This window comes from Rana temporaria, chromosome 11, assembly GCF_905171775.1.
Source record: "Rana temporaria chromosome 11, aRanTem1.1, whole genome shotgun sequence".
Classification (NCBI taxonomy): Eukaryota; Metazoa; Chordata; class Amphibia; order Anura; family Ranidae; genus Rana; species Rana temporaria.
Window position 1 is genome coordinate 44,573,354 of NC_053499.1, and position 19,548 is coordinate 44,592,901.

The 19,548-nt window shown below is 44.3% G+C and overlaps 1 protein-coding gene across 1 annotated transcript; it reads right to left on the reverse strand.

Moving 5' to 3' along the window:
* Positions 1–12,020: 12,020 nt before the first annotated feature.
* INS (insulin) lies at positions 12,021–19,321 on the reverse strand. The gene is made up of 3 exons (XM_040328474.1): positions 19,229–19,321; positions 15,687–15,892; positions 12,021–12,947 (listed from the first exon to the last, which is right to left on the reverse strand). Exons 1-3 carry the CDS (start codon positions 19,306–19,308, stop codon positions 12,811–12,813), a joined length of 423 nt encoding a protein of 140 aa, XP_040184408.1. The 5' UTR covers positions 19,309–19,321; the 3' UTR covers positions 12,021–12,810.
* Positions 19,322–19,548: the final 227 nt, after the last annotated feature.

The following is a 19,548-nucleotide window of genomic DNA, read 5'->3' on the forward strand; positions in this document are numbered from 1 at the left end:
CAGTGGGTCTTCTTTAAAGACTAGAAAATGTTTTGTCACGTAGATTTCTAGGTAGACACACTGGGCCAGATTCACAAAAGAGATATGACGGCGTATCTCCTGATACGCCGTCGTATCTCTGTTTCTAACTATGCGACTGATTCATAGAATCAGTTACACATAGATAGGCAGAAGATCCGACAGGTGTAATGGACTTACACTGTCGGATCTTAGGATGCAGTACCGCGGCCGCCGCTGGGGGGAGTTCGCGTCGTAAACCAGCGTCGGGTATGCAAATTAGGAGTTACGGCGATCCACAAAACTTTTTCCCGTCGTCGCGAGTGTTAGATTTCTGTCGCAAAGATAGGGCACCTTTAACATTGTGTAAAAGTACTCCACTATGTTAAAGTATGCCTGTCTTTCCCGCGTCGCTTTTGAATTTTTTTCAAATCTTTTATTTTTCCCGGCTTAAATCTTTTTTGATGTCGCGATTCACAAAACGTCGGCGCGTCGTAATTTCGCGCAAAGCACGTCGGGAAATTTTGCGACGGGAGCATGCGCAGTAGTCCGGCGCGGGAGCGCGCCTAATTTAAATGGTACTTGCCCCATTCTATTTGGCCCGCCTTGCGCCGGACGCATTTACGATACACCGCCGCAAGTTTCCAGATAAGTGCTTTGTGGATCGAGCACTAAACCTGAAAACTTACGGCGGTGTAACTTAAATGGCTTACGTGTCCCCGGCGCAATTGTAAGTGAATCTGGCCCACTATTTTTCCATTGTAGAGCAGCTGTGCAATGTAGGACCTGTGTAGCACTGCCCCCGAAGGAGTCACTAGAATAATACCCAGGATTCCTTTTCCCGTCAGTTGCCCTGCAGCCGTGAACGCGGTCACAGCCACTCTTCGGCTCAAAGAACAGTCCAGGGGTTTTCTTTCAGATGTTTTTTTTTTCTGGTAACTTTGATGGGGTTAGGGAATTGAGTGGGATACTCTAAAACTATGTACAAATATGACACTTATCTTCTATAGAACTATGATCCTGTAGCAAACTTGAGGAGATTATCTTTTCTTTGGTGGAAAGTTCAAGCAAATATCTTTCACTGGGAATTAAATATACTAAAGCCCTGTACACACGACCGGGATTCCCGGCGGGGGGAAAACCGAGAACCTGCTTGGTAACTTTCCCCCTGTACACACCAGAGGTTTTCCCATCGGGAAAACTGCAGTGAGAGCTTTGGCCGGGAATCCCGGCCGTGTGTATGCTCCATCGCAGTGTTTCCCATAGGGAAACTGCTGGGAAAAAGACCGCCGGGAATCGTGGCAGAAAAAAGAGAACATGTTCTCATTTTTCCTTCCGGGATTCCTGACGGTTTTCCTATTGGGAAAACTGCCATGGAGCATACACACGGACAGTTTTCGCAGCCAAAAGCTGTCATGGCAGTTTTACCGACGGGAAAACTGGTCGTGTGTAGCAGGCATATGCTTTTTATGAAACTGAACAGATGTCTCCTTTAAACACATAGCTGACCCTGACCCACAAGGAATGGCCTCAGCGCACAGTCTCTAGCATTTCTCAATCTGCTCTGTACTCACAAATGTCTTTGGAAAATTGGTTGCTTCCTTTCAGTAACCTTGAAAAATGTTCTCCCTGTGATACCAGAGTAGATCCTCAGATGACAGTACCTCAGTTAGCTTTCTGCAACTTCTAGCAAAGCAGGCCTCCGGGTAGCCCACCTGAGACCTCGTCACCCCACAGGCACATGGCAAGCAGCCCCCTTATACTATGTTCTTCATCTAAGAAAAAAGACAACACTGCTCTCTGTCCCAGAATATTTATACAGGCTCCCAGCTACCATCTGGATGACCCTCCCCCGGGATTGGCCAGGGCTATATGAATATTTAGCTGCTGATCAGACTCTCTCTGCCCACTGATTTCCAGAGCTTTCTTGACTCTGAAGCAGTCAATCCTGCAACTACTGGAACCTAGAACCGACTAAAACAATTTACACAATGGTTACAGTGAGCCAAACCTAGATTTTCCTCAAAATAAATAGTAGCTCCACTGGGTACAGTGAGCCATAACTAAATGGCCATCCTATTCTTAGTTATCTTCACAGGCATTTGCAGTGGTTAATATTATCAAAATCATATCAAATAAATAGGATTTTTCATAATGATAATTAGTTTGGCACTCCAATTTTTGGTCAGTTTCTCCCATTTTTCTTTAGCAGGACTTGCCAAGCTCCATCAGGTTGGATGGGGAGCATTGGTGCACAGCCATTTTCAGATCTCTCCAGAGATGTTCAATCGGGTTCAAGTCGGGGCTTTGGCTGGGCCACTCAAGGACATTCACAGAGTTGTCCCTTAGCCATTCCTTGTTATCTTTCCTGTGTGCTTAGGGTCGTTGTCCTGTTGGAACATTTGCCCCAGTCTGAGGTTCAGAACGCTCTGGAGCAGGTTTTTATCAGGAATGTCTCTGTACGTTGCTGCATTCATCTTTTCCTTGATCCTGACTGGTCTCCCAGTTACTGCCACTGAAAAACATCCCCACAGCATTTATGGTGTGAGAGTCATTCAGGTGCCTTTTGGCAAACTCCAGGCAGAGTTTCAATGCTGCAGAAATTGTTCTGTACCCTTCCCCAGATCTGTGCCTCCATACAATCTTGTCTTGGAGGTCTACAGACAATTTATTGGACTTCATGTCCTGGTATGTGCTGTGACATGCAGTGTTAACCGTGGGACCTTATATAGACAGGCGTGTGTCTTTCCAAATCATGTCCAATCAACTGAATTTACCACAGGTGGACTCCAAGTTGTAGAAACATCTCAAGGACAAGACAATCAGTGGAAACAGGATACACCCAAGCTCAATTTTGAGTGTCATGGCAAAGGCTATCTACCGTATTTTCCGGCGTAAAAAAAATGCATCCAAAGTCGGGTGTCGTTTTATACGCCGGTGACAGTCTCCGTGCTGCGAGCGTCAATGATTTAAAAGCTGCTCCTTCTCCTCAGAGTGTCCTGTGATAGGCGGAACACAAATCTTCCCAGCAGTGCCTCTGTTCTGTGTTCCTCCTATCACAGATGCCTTCTCATCCTCGGACGAGATGAGAAGACGTCCGTGATAGGCGGAACACAGAACAGAGGCGCTGCTGGGAAAATTTGTGTTCCGCCTATCACAGGACAGTCTGAGGAGAAGGCGTGGCTTTCAAATCATTGACGCTCGCAGCATGGAGACTGTCACGGCCTGGTAGTCGATACAGAAAAACGTGAGTGATTGCACTGTTCGCACAGTGGGGGGCAAGTTCAGGCACAGTGGGGGGCAAGTTCAGGCACAGTGGGGGGCAAGTTCAGGCACAGTGAGGGGCAAGTGATGGCACAGTGAGGGGCAAGTGATGGCACAGTGGGGGCAAGTAATGGCACAGTGGGGGCAAGTGATGGCACAGTGGGGGCATGTAATGTAATGGCACAGTGAGGCATGTAATGTAATGTAATGTAATGGCACAGTGAGATTTGAAAAAGCCTGTTTCTGTCAGCGGTAGTCTTATATGGCGAGTATATCCCAAAACCAACATTTTTCCTGAAAAATTAGGGGGTCGTCTTATACGCCCAGTCGTCTTATACGCCGGAAAATACGGTATCTAAAAAAAAAAAAACATTTTTTTTTTATAAATATGCAAAAATTTCAAACAAACCTTTATTCACTTTGTCATTATCAGGTATTGTTTGTAGAATTGTGAGGAAAATAATGAATTTAATTAATTTTGTAACATAACAAAATGTGGAAAAAGTGAAGTGCTGTGAATATTTTACGGATGCCTTGTATGTGATTGATTTTCATTAAAATCAACAATTTAAACTATATGTCCACCCAAAAACTTTACTGTAGGGGTGCATTCACACCTGAGCATTTTGTAGCCTGAAACATGAAGCTCCAAAACGCTAAACGGGGAAAAAATCCATTATTCTCAATGGAGATGGTTCACATCTACACTCCAAAACGCCTGATGCCAAACGCCTGAAGCTCAAACAAGTTCTGGACCCTTTTTTGTCACTCGAATCGGGCGGATTTGGGCGTTTTTGAACGTCTAGCACGTCAACGAGCGTTTCTACGGGCGTTTTGTCGCTTTAATCTGTTCTATGAAATAGAATATTCACCCAGGAAGAAGATAAAAAAAATCTACAAACATACAGTAGCAACAAATGATGAAAGAGATAATAATTTTTCCTATTGGCTAACATAAAAAACGACAAAGTTCAAAATGTCAGACAACGCTGTATGCAAACACGCGAATACATGTGAATATGCGTGACAAAACGTGCAACAAAACGCCGGAAAAAACGCTCAAAAACGCTACGCTCAGGTGTGAATGTGAAGTTTTGATAGAAAAGACGAGCATAAGAACCCCTGTCAGGTTTTTACTGGCATCCGTGGTCGAGTGAAAAAGATTTCCTCTCCTGGGGACAAATGTTTATTCAGACAAGAAGTTAAGGAAAAGCTCCAACTGCAAAGCAGAGATAACTTTTTTTTATAGTATAATAGGGGAATTCTAGACCCATATGACAGCTTTTTTTGTCTGCTTGTCACTGTTACAAATTTTGCCTCACTTCCAAAGCTAAAGAAAAAAAAAATTTCCTATCAAATACTTACCGTAATTTTCCTTTCCTGATGGACTCCATGGCAGCATATGTATGGGTTAACCCCACCTCCACTCCTCCCCTATAAGACCCCACTCCCATAAATTTTGACTCTGAGCCAGAGGCCGCATTCCATAACTAGCCTCCTCAAGACACTGGGGGGCTCCTGCTGCCATGAAGTCCATCAGGAAATTAAAATGACAGTAGGTATCTGACAGGAAATTTTCAGTTTTCCTGACCGACTCCATGGCAGCATACGTATGGGAACTGACTCGCCATACAACAAATGGGCAGACAATGCTAACCCAAGGGCTTTAATTTGTACCGTCAACAGACACCTGCAAGCCAAAATAAACAGTGGATAAGGAAACAGACTCTACACAATAATGAGCCATAATCGAATTGATTGAGGACCACAAGGCTGCCCTACAGACTACTTTGGGAAGCACATGCTGCAAAGCTGCCCAAGATGTAGACCCACTCCTGGTTGAGTAAGCAGACACTACCCCCAAAGATGCCAAGCCCTTGTTTCTGTGAGCCTGTTGGATGGTCTAGGCCAGGGCTCAAAATTTCAGGTCCTGAGCTACTCGACAGGCCATAAGAGTTACTCGCCACCAGTTGCCCCGCCCCTTATCCCGCCCCTAAACGCCCTAGTAAATTATCATATTTTATCTAGCTCATACATAGGTATACCATAATTGCAAATGCCCCCCTCCCAACGCTCTCAATAATGCCCACCCAGCTCTCTTACAAATCCCCCCCAACTCTCTCACAAATGCCCCCCACCCCAGCTCCCTCACAAATGCCCCCCACCCCAGCTCCCTCACAAATGCCCCCCAGTTCTCTCACCAATGCCCCCCTCCCAATAATGCCCATCCAGCTCTATCACTAATCTCCCCCAGCTCTCTCACTATTCCTCCCCAGCTCTCTCACTATTCCCCCCCCAGCTCTCTCACTATTCCCCCCAGCTCTCTCACTATTCCCCCCAGCTCTCTCACTGTTCCCCCCAGCTCTCTCACTGTTCCCCCTCAGCTCTCTCACTATTCCCCCCCAGCTCTCTCACTATTCCCCCCCAGCTCTCTCACTATTCCCCCCAGCTCTCTCACTATTCCCCCCCAGCTCTCTCACTATTCCCCCCAGCTCTCTCACTATTCCGCCCCCAGCTCTCACAAATCCCCCCCACCCCAGCTCTCTCACAAATCCCCCCCCACCCCAGCTCTCTCACAAATCCCCCCCACCCCAGCTCTCTCACAAATCCCCCACCCCAGCTCTCTCACTATTCCGCCCCCAGCTCTTACAAATCCCCCCACCCCAGCTCTTTCACAAATCCCCCCCACCCCAGCTCTCTCACAAATCCCCCCCCCACCCCAGCTCTCTCACAAATCCCCCACCCCACCCAGCTCTCTCACAAATCCCCCCACCCAGTACTCTCACAAATCCCCCCAGCAGCTCTGTCACCTCTTGGAAATATAGGATGCAGCCGGCACTGTGCTGTTTGGTTAATTTTTTTCTTCAGTACAGTGCCTCTAACGGAGCAATGACTGTAGCACAAAGGCGAGTAGAAGTTTCACTGCACGTCACTCGGCTCCATGCTACAGTCCCGACAGTCAGAGAAAGAAGGTGCCTTGGACTGGAACAAAAGCAATATGGGCGGTTGCGGCGCAGGGACACCCACCAGCAAATGTGGGGCATATGCCCTGGGTGCCTGACGCTCACAATATAGCTGTCTCTCCAAAACTATTTCATAATGGGCCTCAGGATTCCTTACCAGGGAAGCCGCTGAGACTGAGGCAAAAAGCGGGAGCAAGAGCGGAAGGCGGAGGGCGAAGCTGGCCGAAAATCGTGAGATTGGAGTCTGCATTGAGGAGAGGGGAGAGCAGACATTGCCAGCAAGCCAGGACGGTTTGGGGTTATCCCCTCAGCATCCACCGGGCACCTCTTCTCCTCCCTCATTAGCATCCTGTCTGCTTCTGCCTACTCCACTCGCCCTACCTAAATATCCACCCGCCAAATGCGAGCAGGCAAGTGGAATTTTTGAGGGCTGGTCTAGGCAATCCGTGTCACAATCATCCTAGATTCCTCTGTCCTTTCTGGCAAAAGAATGAACAAGCGTTCTGAAGCCTAAAGGAAGTTGTAGCTTTGTAGATATAACTTCACAATATCTGAGGGATTCCTAGAACTGAAAGAAGACACTGCTGGGAGTCAACTCAGGACTCCCTGTTTACTAGACATGCGCTTTAACCAACTAAGCCACAGCACGCCCTCTCCCACGTCTAAAGGACGCAAGTTAGAACTCTAAGGTTAGCAGAACAATTCTTTGGCTCCCATGAAAGACTAATGCACCCTTGGGAATTGAGTCAAGCATAGGTAACAGCACCACTCAAACTGGAACGTTAAGAAAAGTTCTCCATAATCAAAGGAAGAAGTATATGGACAGCCGCACACCAAAATCAACCTTGGAAGGTATTCATTGATACAGAAGGATAAAAGCACTACAAAGCACAGCAAGCAGTGCGATATAAAAACTGACGCGTTTCGTACAAAGGTCTAGTGCTTAGTCATAGCTAAAAGTTCTCCATAACTAGTGAATCGATCTCTGAGGTTTTTTAATGCAAAAGTGATAGCCAGGAAAAAGGCAAACTTGACAAAGAGGCCTTTAACAGAGACAGTCCTAGAACATTCCCAAGGGGGAGTTAAGAACAATAGGGAGACTCCATTTTGAAAACCTTTGCTTACTCCAAGGTCTGAGCCTAGCTGCTCCCTTGAAGAATTGTTGGACAGGAAAAAATGCCTAGACCGGGATACATCTGTGAAGGCCGATAAAGCTGACACTTGAACTCCGAGGGAGCTGACCGATAGAGCCAGATCTAAACCCTACTGGAGGAAGCCTAAAATATTCAGAACTTCTAGATCACTACATGATCTGTCAACAGCAGATATGTATTTGAACAAACTTTAACCAGATTCATTGTTCGCGTTCATTAATCTAGTATTCAAGAGAAAGGAGATGACTCTGGAGGAACAGCCGAGAACCTCCAATCTCGAGAACCAGGCCATCAAACGCAACCGTGCTGGACATGGATGTAGAATTGTTCCCAGTGACAAAAGACCTAGCCTGAGGAGAAGGTGCACTGGGTTCCGGAAGCTGAACTGTGCTAGCAGGAGGAACATGACCTAATTGGCCAATAAGGCATCACTGCAACTACCTCCACAACCTCTGTTGGCAATCCTCGTAGAAAACCCGAGGTTCACAAGGACTGGAAGAAATGCACAGGTCCTACTTCATGACTGTTTTCCAGATTCAGCTGCCAGCCGAATTTGAGGAGCCTTGAAAAGACCTGAACTCTGGGCTCCAACAGCTGTCCGTTTTTGTCTTGGGACTGTAGGAGAAGGACATCCACATAACTATGCAGGTGTATGCTCCTTATTTCGATAAAGACTATAACAACCAATAAGACCCTGAAAATACACAGGGTGATATTGAAAGCCTTAATGGCTGGAGCTGGAGATGATCTTGACCTACATCAAACCCAATGAACTTGCAGAAGTCTTCTACAATGGGCACATGAAAAAAAGCATCTTAGATCTATTGGAAACAAGCCGGTCGCCTGGCTGGAACCCCTATGAATCAGGGACAATGTTTCCACCTTGAACTTCTCCTTTGCTGAAAATTGTCTCAAGTGCACAAGATCCAAAACAGGCCTCCGCAAGCTGTTCCTCTTCATGACCGTAAAGAGGGGAGACTGTCATCTTGCGGCCTATCAGGTGCCGGTCCTGAGGCAGGCTCCAACTTGCCAACTGTGGCCCGGGTTGCGGTGCTATCCAGCTTGCCAAAGATGAAGTTCCCTCAAAGGGAATGCTATATTACACCTGTTAAAGGCGCGATCAACAAGCCCAGGCCTTGAACTTTGAGTGTAGCTTGTATTCCACTATTTAAGGGATTCCTGCACCACGTGCCTCACCAGAGATTCTATGTGCTGGAAATCACCACCCCCTTTCCCAACCGCCTGGGCATAGCATGGCTAACACGTAATTCGGCTATGGGGCGATGATTAAGTGGTTACGGCCTCATGCACACTGGAAGTTTTTGGAAGTTTATACAGCTGCTGTTTTTGGCTACAGAATTTTTTTTTCTACAGTCAATAAACTCTCCAGAATGTTATACTGTGTGTCCATGCACACATAGGCTGTTATCAACTGTTTTTGGCTGGGGAGTTTTTTGACTGTAAAAAAAAAAAAAAAAAGCCAAAAGACACTTAAAAACATGGCTCACCAGTGTTTTTTAATGTTTTTTAACCCCTTGAAGGAAAAAAAAATGCTAAACGCTAATGCTAAAAAATGCTGAAAAATGCTAAAAAACTTTATTGCAAAAACATTAAAACACTTTGAAAAACTCACTGCAAAGCTACTGGCATTTTTAATAACATTATTATAAAGTCCAGTGTGCACAAGGGCTTAAAGAGGAACTGCAGTCTGCTCACTTAATTTGTAATAATAGCATCTTTGCCGTTCTGAAGCTTCCCTCCAACCACTTATGCCGCGTACACGCGATCATTTTCCGGCGTGAAAAAAAATGCTGTTTTTCAAAAACGTCATTTAAAATTATCGTGTGTGGGCTTCACATCATTTTTCAGGTTCTGGAAAACGACAAAAAAAAAAATTCGAACATGCTGCATTTTTTAACGTCGTTTTAAACTATGCAGTTTTTCGGGTTGTAAAAAATTATCGTTTGTGGGCTAAAACGACGTAAAAAACACACGCATGCTCAGAAGCAAGTTATGAGACGGGAGCGCTCGTTCTGGTAAAACTACCATTCATAATTGAGTAAGCACATTCATCACGCTGTAACAGACAAAAAAGCGTGAATCGTCTTTTACTAACACGGAATCAGCTAAAGCAGCCCAAAGGCGAATGGAACTTCCCCTTTATAGTGCCGTCGTACATGTGGTACGTCACCACGCTTTGCTAGATCATTTTTTTTAAAACAATGGTGTGTAGGCAACATCGTTTTAATGATGAAGTTGGGAAAACGTTGTTTTTTCGACATGCTGAAAAACGTTTTTTTTTTCATGCTGAAAAAAGATTGTGTGTACGCGGCATTATGCATATTATCTTATATATACTGTGATTCTGTACTTGCCAAATATGCTGCAGAAATCTCCCTCTACTGAGTCTGGCTGCATTGATTTTACCTTCCTGGATTTACACAGACACACTCCTCCAACTCTGCAGCTCTCATTGGCCCTCTTATGGCTCATCCCCCTTCCCTTCCTGGAAAACTCTCACAAGAGTGCATAAGCCTAGGCTTTTTTACCAGACAAGAAACAGGAAGTGGGCTGTATAAGATATTTACTGGCAGAAAATACATGTTTTACTATCCAAAGTTTTTTTTTTTTTAAGTGTATTTTTTTGTTCGTGTACTCTAGAGAGGAGCCGGACTGCAGGAGTTGGGAGTAGGCAGGCCTCCCCCAGAGGCAATCTGCCACCTTTCTCCATGCCCCGAGGGCAATGGTGGGTGTGTGAGGGGGTCCTCCCACACAGCCCGCCCTACCTGCTCTGCTTTGAAGCCCAACGGGGCAGAGGGACTCCCTATAAGGGAGTGAGAAGATTTGCCCGCTCAACCAGCCCCATTAGTCCTTCGCCTCTCTTTTTTAGAGACCGCGTGGTCAAAGTGCGTGCATGTTAACCCAATTTCGAGTGCGTGTAAGTGTGGTGGTTTTTGTGGGAGGGGGGTGGGCGTACTAAGCGCAGGCTTACCTCGCATAGCACACCCACCGGGAGCCGGGCTGAGACCACCAAACTCAATTCACATGTAGCTGAGACCGAACCAAAGGGATCCGAACCCCTAGCTGCAGAGGTGAATGGCTTGTCAGCGCAGTGCCAATCGCGTTGAGCCACCGCAGCTCCCCTTACTATCCAAAGTTAAAACAACAAGGGTAGAAGATTTAATAGATGGAAAAATATAAAAAAATTACTGAAGTTCCACTTTTAGGTAAAATAAGCTATAAGGTATTAACCCCCTTTGTTGTAATGCAGCTGGAATGCATTTGGCTTATTTAAATCCAAAGCTCAATGGAACTTTAAATGAAGGCATCAGAAAACAACCCTGGTTAATATATTTTGGAGAAAAAGTTCCAAAAGTGACATCAGGGCTCTCAACTATAGATTCAGACATGTGTGACCTTGTAAGAGGAGCCTATGTAACTATCTGCCTGATTGTGTAGTATTTGGAAAAAAGTACTTGATGTAGTCTGACATTCAGCCTTGCATCTCCAGCATATCTCTGAAATATGAAATATTTTGAAAATCTGCTGCACACCGGTTCACTATTAACTGTTCCAACACAGCTGCACTTTATTACTCTTTTATCCAAACTCTAAAATATACCATTACCCCAATAACTAAAGTTTTATCAGGATTTACAAAATAAAGTAGGTTTCCATAAAATGACCCTTGCAGAGTATTACGTTATTAATCATTTCCTTACCATATGCCGGCAAAAGCATATTTCATATTTCATGATTCAGTTTCCTATTAGGGACAAACAGAGCACAGCTCTAGTCACCAATTACCTGCAGAACATTGCACAGTTAGCTCTTTCCATCAGAGGCATGCAGAGCGTTATCCATTAACCCCACTTCGTGGGCTGCAGAGTGTTGCTCCCCTAACCTTTCAACCCCTCTCCCCCTCCTTCAGCACCAGAGACAAAGCACAGAGCTCCCAGCTGCCTCGGAGCAGGAAGCCCCCCGTCTCGCAGAGAGGGGGGCCATCAGACTGGGGCGTTCAGTCTCAGGGCTTTCCGAAGGGCTCGAGGTTTGCTTTTTTGGAAGAGAGCCAAACAGGGGTTCAGCTCAGGATAAGAACGCGGGGGGCGGAGAGGAATAGGGGGGTTTGGGGGTCTGGGGGTAGGCAACAGCGAGTGGATTCAAGCCAACAGTCAAGACACCCCCTCCCGTTCCAGCCATAACTTCTTCTTTAATAGAAAGCAGCACAGCTTATCTTACAATGGGATATAAGGTCTTTTGGCTTTGTCTACCCCCTTGTCCCCTTATACACCCCTTTGAAAATCCCAGAGATTGCATGCCCTGTTTTACTGCCAAGTTAACCTCCACTTTGCTGGGTAAAATGTTTGCAATTCTATGCATTAGATACTTTAATAGTGTTTTTAGCCTGAAAAAATGTGAAGTAGCTACGACGTGGATTTTTTATTTTTTTTCTCTCTTTGTTTCTTTTTACACAATGTATTTTTGCCTCTCTTATTTTCCGTTGGCTGGATCTAAAAACAGGCAGCTAATCACAGCAGCTGGGAGCTTGATGACAGCCCCACGGCATATAAATCTCAACTTAATGCATGTATAAATCAAATGTATTACACACAGTAGCACAAGGAAATAATACAAAGAGAAATGCTTTATCTCTTCCATTTATTTGTATTCAGGCAGAGAGAGAGGATGGATAGGTACAGGACACTTACATTATGAAAAGAGGCTTTGTAGGGCAATTCACCCCATTCAGTGTCAGGAAAGCACTGGGCACACATAATAGTTCTCACCACTGTATTCATTCTATGTGCTCGTTCACTGTCACCCTGTTCCCCTTTCTCAGGAAACATGATACCCTTATATGAACCCACTCTACAAAAAAAAAAGTCTTGCCCACCTATCCTTCAGTATTCCACTCATGTCTATATACAGTCATTGCATAGTAACTAAGGCAGGGCTTGTTTAATAATACAGCACAAAAAGCAACCAAAAACTGTGTAGTAATCCATCGACAACCGATCACCTTTCTTGTTTTATCAAAATAAAAAATAAGAAGATGATTGTTGATTGGTTGGCACGAGATACTGCTCCGGGACATTGAACTTGGCCTTGTTAAAAAAGCCTGCATCTGCTGCTACTTAAAAAAACCATAGCACCTAATTTGATGTAGAGTTCAGCAAGCAACAACACAAAATAAATTCAGTAGACAAAATGCCATTTCGGGCATATAGGAGGTAACTATACTGTGTGTGTATAATATATATATATACCTATCCCATGCAGGTGTTATTGTGCATGAAATAAATATATATAGTCATAAAAACAGATAAAGTTTTACTTAAAAAGGGTCAAGTGCCTAGATATTTTTTTTCATACTTTTGTACAGAAGATGTTATATATGTAAGTGTCCTTGGTAGCCATCACGTAGTTGCTTCTTAGGCGCAGTAACTCTCCATATCATACAAAGAGCATGTGTTGTGACAGCACTGTTCCACAATGCCTGGCTTCCTCTTCTGGAACCCCTGTGATTGGACCTGCATTTCGTCCAGCTCGCTGCCCTGGAGGCCATTTACTGTAGGCAGAGAAAAATAAATATAAGAAAGGTCAGTCCCCAAACTTGAAATTGCAAAAAAAGAAGTGAAATCAAAAGGACTGTAAACCTTTAGCCTTGGGGGCTAATGCAACAAAGTGGCCCTTTCACAGATTTCTGTGGCCTAAAGAAAGTGCACTACACAAAGCGTGATATAGTGCTACAGTGATTAGGGGGCATGGTGAAAGTTGGGTGATAATAAAGTCATGATTTATTGTGGCACACCTTATCTCGTCATCCAGAATAAGCTTCCTTTGTGACCCTTGGGATTTGGTCACATGAAATTCCAAAACCACCAAAGAAGTCTGCGTTGCAAGACTGTTCTCTGCCAGACACTAATTGAAAGCCTGAACAGATTGCTATATATTGCACAGCATCTGTCACTATCTGTGGTCCTTCTGTGAACTGTGTCTAAATGGTGAAGTATCTCCATAGCCAGAGAGAAATGCTCCATTTAAAGTGGAAGTAAAGGCAAAACCTAACTAACTCTAAACCTACTCTCACCCCCATTATAAACGTAATCTATCTAACCCCTTAAAGAAACGATCACTATGCTTACCTAGTCTAAAGCCGAACTGATCTGGTCCCAGGCTAAGCTGTCAGCAGCGGCTTCAGTGTGTTGGAGAAGCAGCCGACAATGGAAGCCCCATAGTAAGTCTATGGGTGACATCACTTCCCAGGCATTTCCAAGCAATTTTTGGATTTCTCCAGCACATAGAAGGTGTCACTGAAGACTGGACCGGGACATCTTTTCTTTACAGGGTTAGATAGATCTTAGAATAGGGGTGGGAGTATTTTTATAGTTCGATTTTGCCTTTACTTCCACTTTAAGGCCCAGATTCAGAGAGACTTACGACGGCGTATCTCCAGATACGCCGTCGTAAGTCCGAATGAGCGCCGTCGTATGTATGCGCCTGATTCATAGAATCAGTTACGCATACATTCTGCCCCTGGAATTGTCATGGGGTGACATCTCTGTATTAGAGCAGAGTTCAGAGGTTTGGGCACCAGGAGACGTAAGAATTAATTATCTGTTCTGAAATGTTTTGAAACTTAACGATTAAGTTAATATCAAGATATTTCCTATGTTGTACTAAAAGCGGACATGTTTTTTCAAATCTCTTAGGCCCCGTACACACCATAGAATCCATCCGCAGATAAATCCCAGCAAATGGGTTTCAGCGGATAGATCCTATGGTGTGTACACGCCAGCGGATCTGTTTCCGTGGATATATCTCCCCTGGGATGGATTCCAGCAGATCGAATATTTGCTGACATGCAGAACATATCCATCTGCTGGAGTCCATCCCAACGGATGGATCCGCTGGTCTGTACAGACTCACCGGATCCATCCGTCCGAAGGGATCCCCCGCATGCGTCGTAATGATTCAACGCATGCGTGGAATTCCTTATATGACAGCGTCGCGCACGTCGCCGCGTCATAATCGCGGCGACGGCGCGACACGTCATCGCCAGAGGATTTTGGCGCGGATTTCAATGCGATGGTGAGTACACTCCATCGCATTAAAATCTGCTAAAATCCTCGAGAGGATTTATCCGCGGAAACGGTCCGCTGGACCGTATTCGCGGATAAATTCTATCGTGTGTATGGGGCCTCAGTCTGTAACAACATTCTTTATATTCATTATATTTTTCATATTCCCGGAGTTCAATATTAATGAACAATGCCAAGACTGCAAGTAAAGTATGTTTCTTGCACATTTCTGTCCTTTCTTTGCGTTTCTGCAACTGGCCCTGATGAGTTGTTTATACAGGCCCAACAAACAGCTGGCAACAAAGAGGTTCAATCTTGGGATTCTTCTTTAAATCTCCAGAGACAGCTCTACATCTTCCCACTTACTGATCGGGTATTTAAAAGAAAATATGGTAACTTCTAAAGGCTCATTTTTACTCACCTAACTTCATTCTCTGTGGCCCTCGGTGATGACCAGTGATATGGTGCTGCAGTTATGCTCCCAAAGTCCTCTAAATCCTAAAGGGACCCTGTCACTGGACAACCAATAGGAAGTGTCCATGTCACCCAAGAAGAACCCACCTCCTATGCAGTAAAGTATAGAACACCTAAATTGTTGTTTGACCACGGATTTAGGTAGGTATTTTGCTCTTTTCAATTTAGTGTAATATAGTATGTAATTGGTGGGGGTAGGGGGACTTCTGAATTAAAGGGTCGGTCCTCCCAAAAGTATTTAAATCCCAGTAAACCTGGTAGAGCAGGGATCTTACCAAAGCAAAGACCATTAGTGCCGGTTCACACAGGGGCAACCCGACTTACAGCGTGACTTTGCAAGGCGATTTGGAGGCGACTTCAGAGTGACTTTGAGCAACTTACAATGCAACTTAAAGTTGCCTCCAAGACAGGCGACTTTGGCTGTGGCCAATCACAGAATAATCAGCTCTGTGGGATGGAGATCCGACTTGGAGGCAACTTCCATTGAAATCTATGGGTACAAGTTGCCTAGAAGTCACCTTGAAGTACTGTAGGAACTGTAGGAACCTTTTGTGAAGTTGGGGCAACTTGAGGTCTGACAAGTTGGATCCCAAGTCGCTGTAGTGTGAAACGACACTTAGGTTCTTTACCTCTACAGAAGCAGACAAAAACTGAAACATTAATATTTGGTGGCTTGACTCATCAAAGTATGTCAACTTATGCAACTGTATGCAAGACTGAAGGTAAAGCTGAAGATACTTTTTAAGGCTTACCTAAGGGCTGTTCCAGATCCCTTCTACTTCTGGGGGAGTAGAAGAAACCTCTATCTCCACACACCATATATAGGGCTTCCACAAGGTGAGACCCACAAAGGAATTGATTGGGAAAGGCTTGAGCGTTGGGAGTAAATAGGCTGAGAAGGACTGCAAGAGGGAGACACTGAATCCACAGGGCCATGATGAGGAGGTGGATGGTAAACCTATGGACACAGAATACCAAGAGGAATGACATTAGAAACAAAAAGTATCAGGTAGGTCAAACAAATATGGCAGGATGTTATTTTCGGAGATGAGTGACAGTCTCAACTGATTTATTAACAACCCAACAGTTAGTGTATAGTACAGCGAATACAAAGTAAAACACTGAGAAGTCATGTTTAAAGTGGAAGATAAGGCTAATACTAACTATTCTTAAAATACCCTGTATAAAAATAGATGTGTGTACTTAACTACAGTATTTTTACTCCATTCTGATCAGGTAAAGTGATCCTGCAACTCCAGCGCCCCTTTGTCAGCGAGCAGCTGCTGCAGAGAGAGAAGGGAGCGCTCACAAGAGATGGACCATGGGAGCCTATGGGTCATGCCCTGGGAATTTGCATCTGTTGTTGAACGCTCCCTTACACAGGGGAGCTGGAACTTCAGGAACCTGTGACCAGCAGTATCATGTGACTGGACCAAAGTGGATTAAAAATAGGTAAGTACATAGATCTTTTTTGTACAGGGTAAGCAGGATAGGTACGAGGAGGGGGAGATATTTTTTTCCAGAATAGTTAGTATTCGTTTTTACTACCACTTTAAGAATAATTAATCCCCCTAAAATGTAATATATTGCAGTTTACCAATCCTTAAATGTGATAGCTGCATTATTTTCTGCCAGTAACACATTTCCTGTCCCAGGGTGGCAATGCTCACCCATGCTACCCCTATGGGGGAGAAGCTGCTCCTTCCTAATTTGGAATACAAATAACTCTCCCTCCCCACATCTCCACTAAATGGGGGAAGATATTCTGAAGTTTACAGAAGATAGCCAGGAAGGTTGAGAACATTGTTTGAGATTCAGTTCTATGCACAGGAAGTGATGAGGAAACAAATGTTTTAGTAGGATCAACCTGATTTGTTCTGTACTTGCAGAAAACGTACTTACCAGCCATCACATCTAAGGGCAGTTGGGCTTCAATATATAAATGTTTTGTTCTTGGGTTTAGATATACTTTAAACATAGCAACTGTGGACCAATCAACAGTTCTAGTAATGATTGATATCAGTAGGTCATGTTATCTCCAATTTGCTGGCAAAGCAACAAATTGATGAAAAGCAGCTAAATGCCCCAGTATTCCAATATAAATGATGAAAAAAGGGCCCAGCTTGTATTTATACAAACATTTTTGTGGGACCTGGTAACACCAAAGTTGTTTATGTCTAATAGGATAAGCTACTACTAATTTATACACAACACTGTGTAAGCAGGGGTTCCCCTTTAACTGATGAAGGCTTGACTTGGCACTGGCCCTGTCCTGTTAAATTAAGGGGTCAAGTTATAGCATGCATACCAGCAGCTTCTAGGATGGTCCTTTGATAAGGAGAGCTCCTCTTGGAGCCCATGGGAGGAATGGGACACGTAGAGACCATAGGCCTGGACAGAAGAGCATGGATGAAAATAATAAGTAAGCACCACAGTACCCCTCCTGTTATTAGTGGGACATTACATTGGAAATACCTGAACTTAGGAGATTTCTGTATTGTTTACTATTGCCAGTAAAAGCTGTGTGTACTGGATACACAGAATATTATACCAAGATGTGGGTTTTTGCAATTTGTTACTCTTTTCAGTAATGTTGAAAATATCAAACTCATTGCCTCATCCTTGTCTCGGCCAGGGGAACAGCATTTTATGGAGGGTGTGGGTTAAGTACCTAGTGAAGAAGAGTTAATGTGTTATTTACTGGTGCAAGCCTGGTTGGCTCAGGAGCGGGTGGTGGTTAGGGAAAAGGAGTTACCCTCCTGGGGTGAGAGAGAACAACCTTGTGTAACACATGCCAGGTGACCCAAGCCCCCTAATATCATGGGCCCCGTGTGCTCAGTTGGACTCCTGAAGCCCTAATCTAGACCATGTCAAAGTACTGGCCTGTGGATGGAGTGCTCCAGATGTTAAGGGGTTAACAGGAACTGTAACCAGGAGGATAAGTTTGAGTGGACTCAGACCAGCATCCTTGCACGTGAACTTGGTGTGCGTTTGGGCAATGTAACCAATGGGTGTCCCTGAATCTGTCTGTAGGTGGGGGCTAAGCTGCATGTGCAGGCCACATGTATAGAAAATGGGCAGCCAGTTCTTACAGCTGTCTCATGAAAACATAAATGCTTCCAAGGTACTTTACTAGTGGGTTGAGTCCGTTTCTTATACTGTATGTCCTGGATACTCAAAGAGATTCAGGTTATATGTGGAAAGAGATTACCTACATGGACTGTTTTGGAATGTTTCTATTATGAGCATAGGCGTGCGCAAGGGGTGTGCCAGGTGTGCCTGGGCACACCCTAATCCTGGAGTTGGCAACCTGTCAATGGTGTGCATGTGATAGGTAAACTGCAATCCTTCTTTGCCGACCCTCAAAACCTGGACAGGAGAGGTGGCGGGGGGTTGAATTTAGTGGAACCGATCTGTATTTTCTTCCTGCAGCAGCTGAAAAGTAGGCTTCTCCTCCTCTGCCTTTTGTCAACATTCAGCTGCCACAGGAGAAAAATATAGGGGATCGGTACGAATATATGCCACCCCTCTTTTCCCTGTTCCTCTTCTTTCTGTTGCCCGGGTCCCCCATGTGCTCCCTTGCTTCCTCCTTCCTCCTAATATTTCAGGATGGAGAGTGGGGAAGAGGCTGGTAAATATGTCAAACGCATATGTGTTAAAGCTTTGGAGTGCAAACCCTAATGCAACAGGCTGCACGTAACCTATGATTATGAGGCTACTTTTAGGATGCAATGTGCATGAATAGCAGTTACAGTAAAGTCAGCCATATTTCTGCACTCATGGGACCAACTATGTGTACAGTTAGGGTGGCAGTACGGAAAAAGAAAAATAATATTTATATAGAGATAGAAAAGGTAGTAATGCAAAAAGAATATAAAGTGAGGAATCTTATATGGTATAAGAAAAATAATATACCTGATTAAGGTAAAAAAAATCACATTATATAAGTGTGTAAATGTAAAAAAAAAAAGGTATTCATGAGTTTACATAGGCCTTACAATTCTACTTGAGCAACAGGAATTAAAAAATATGATGGTTGAGAACATAAACCCACAGGTCCTATATGGTGGCACCATCTATACCACCAAATAGTGTTGCCACCAACTAGAAAATGCTGTTTTAACTCATACAGAAATCAAGTATTTAATTAAGTAAAAAGATATATACTAGACAATTCCTCTCCTGAGGACTGGATTTTAAATTCTAAACCCATTTAATACAGCACATCTAAAAAAAAACTCTTAATTTCTATCTAGCCGTCATCTAGCCATTACAAAATTGCTGCTGTACTCACCTGGAGAAGAAGGAAGATGGACTATGTTCACAGGAAAGATGACAGATGTCAGAGTGACCGTTATGAGCCTGCTCGCACATTTTATATTTTTCAAAATCACCTTAGCTAAGCACCTTGCCAAAATTCTGCCGGCTCATTAGCTACTCCTCCTCCTCCCAACTCAAAGTACAGGTCCCATCATCAATTTATCTTCTTAGCATCACTTCTTGCTTGTTGATGGCTTGAACACCTGTGCACATTATTCCTGGAAAATCAAAGGCACAATAAAGTAAATTAAAATGACACCCTTCCTTCAAAGAAGAACTTAACTTTCCACAAGT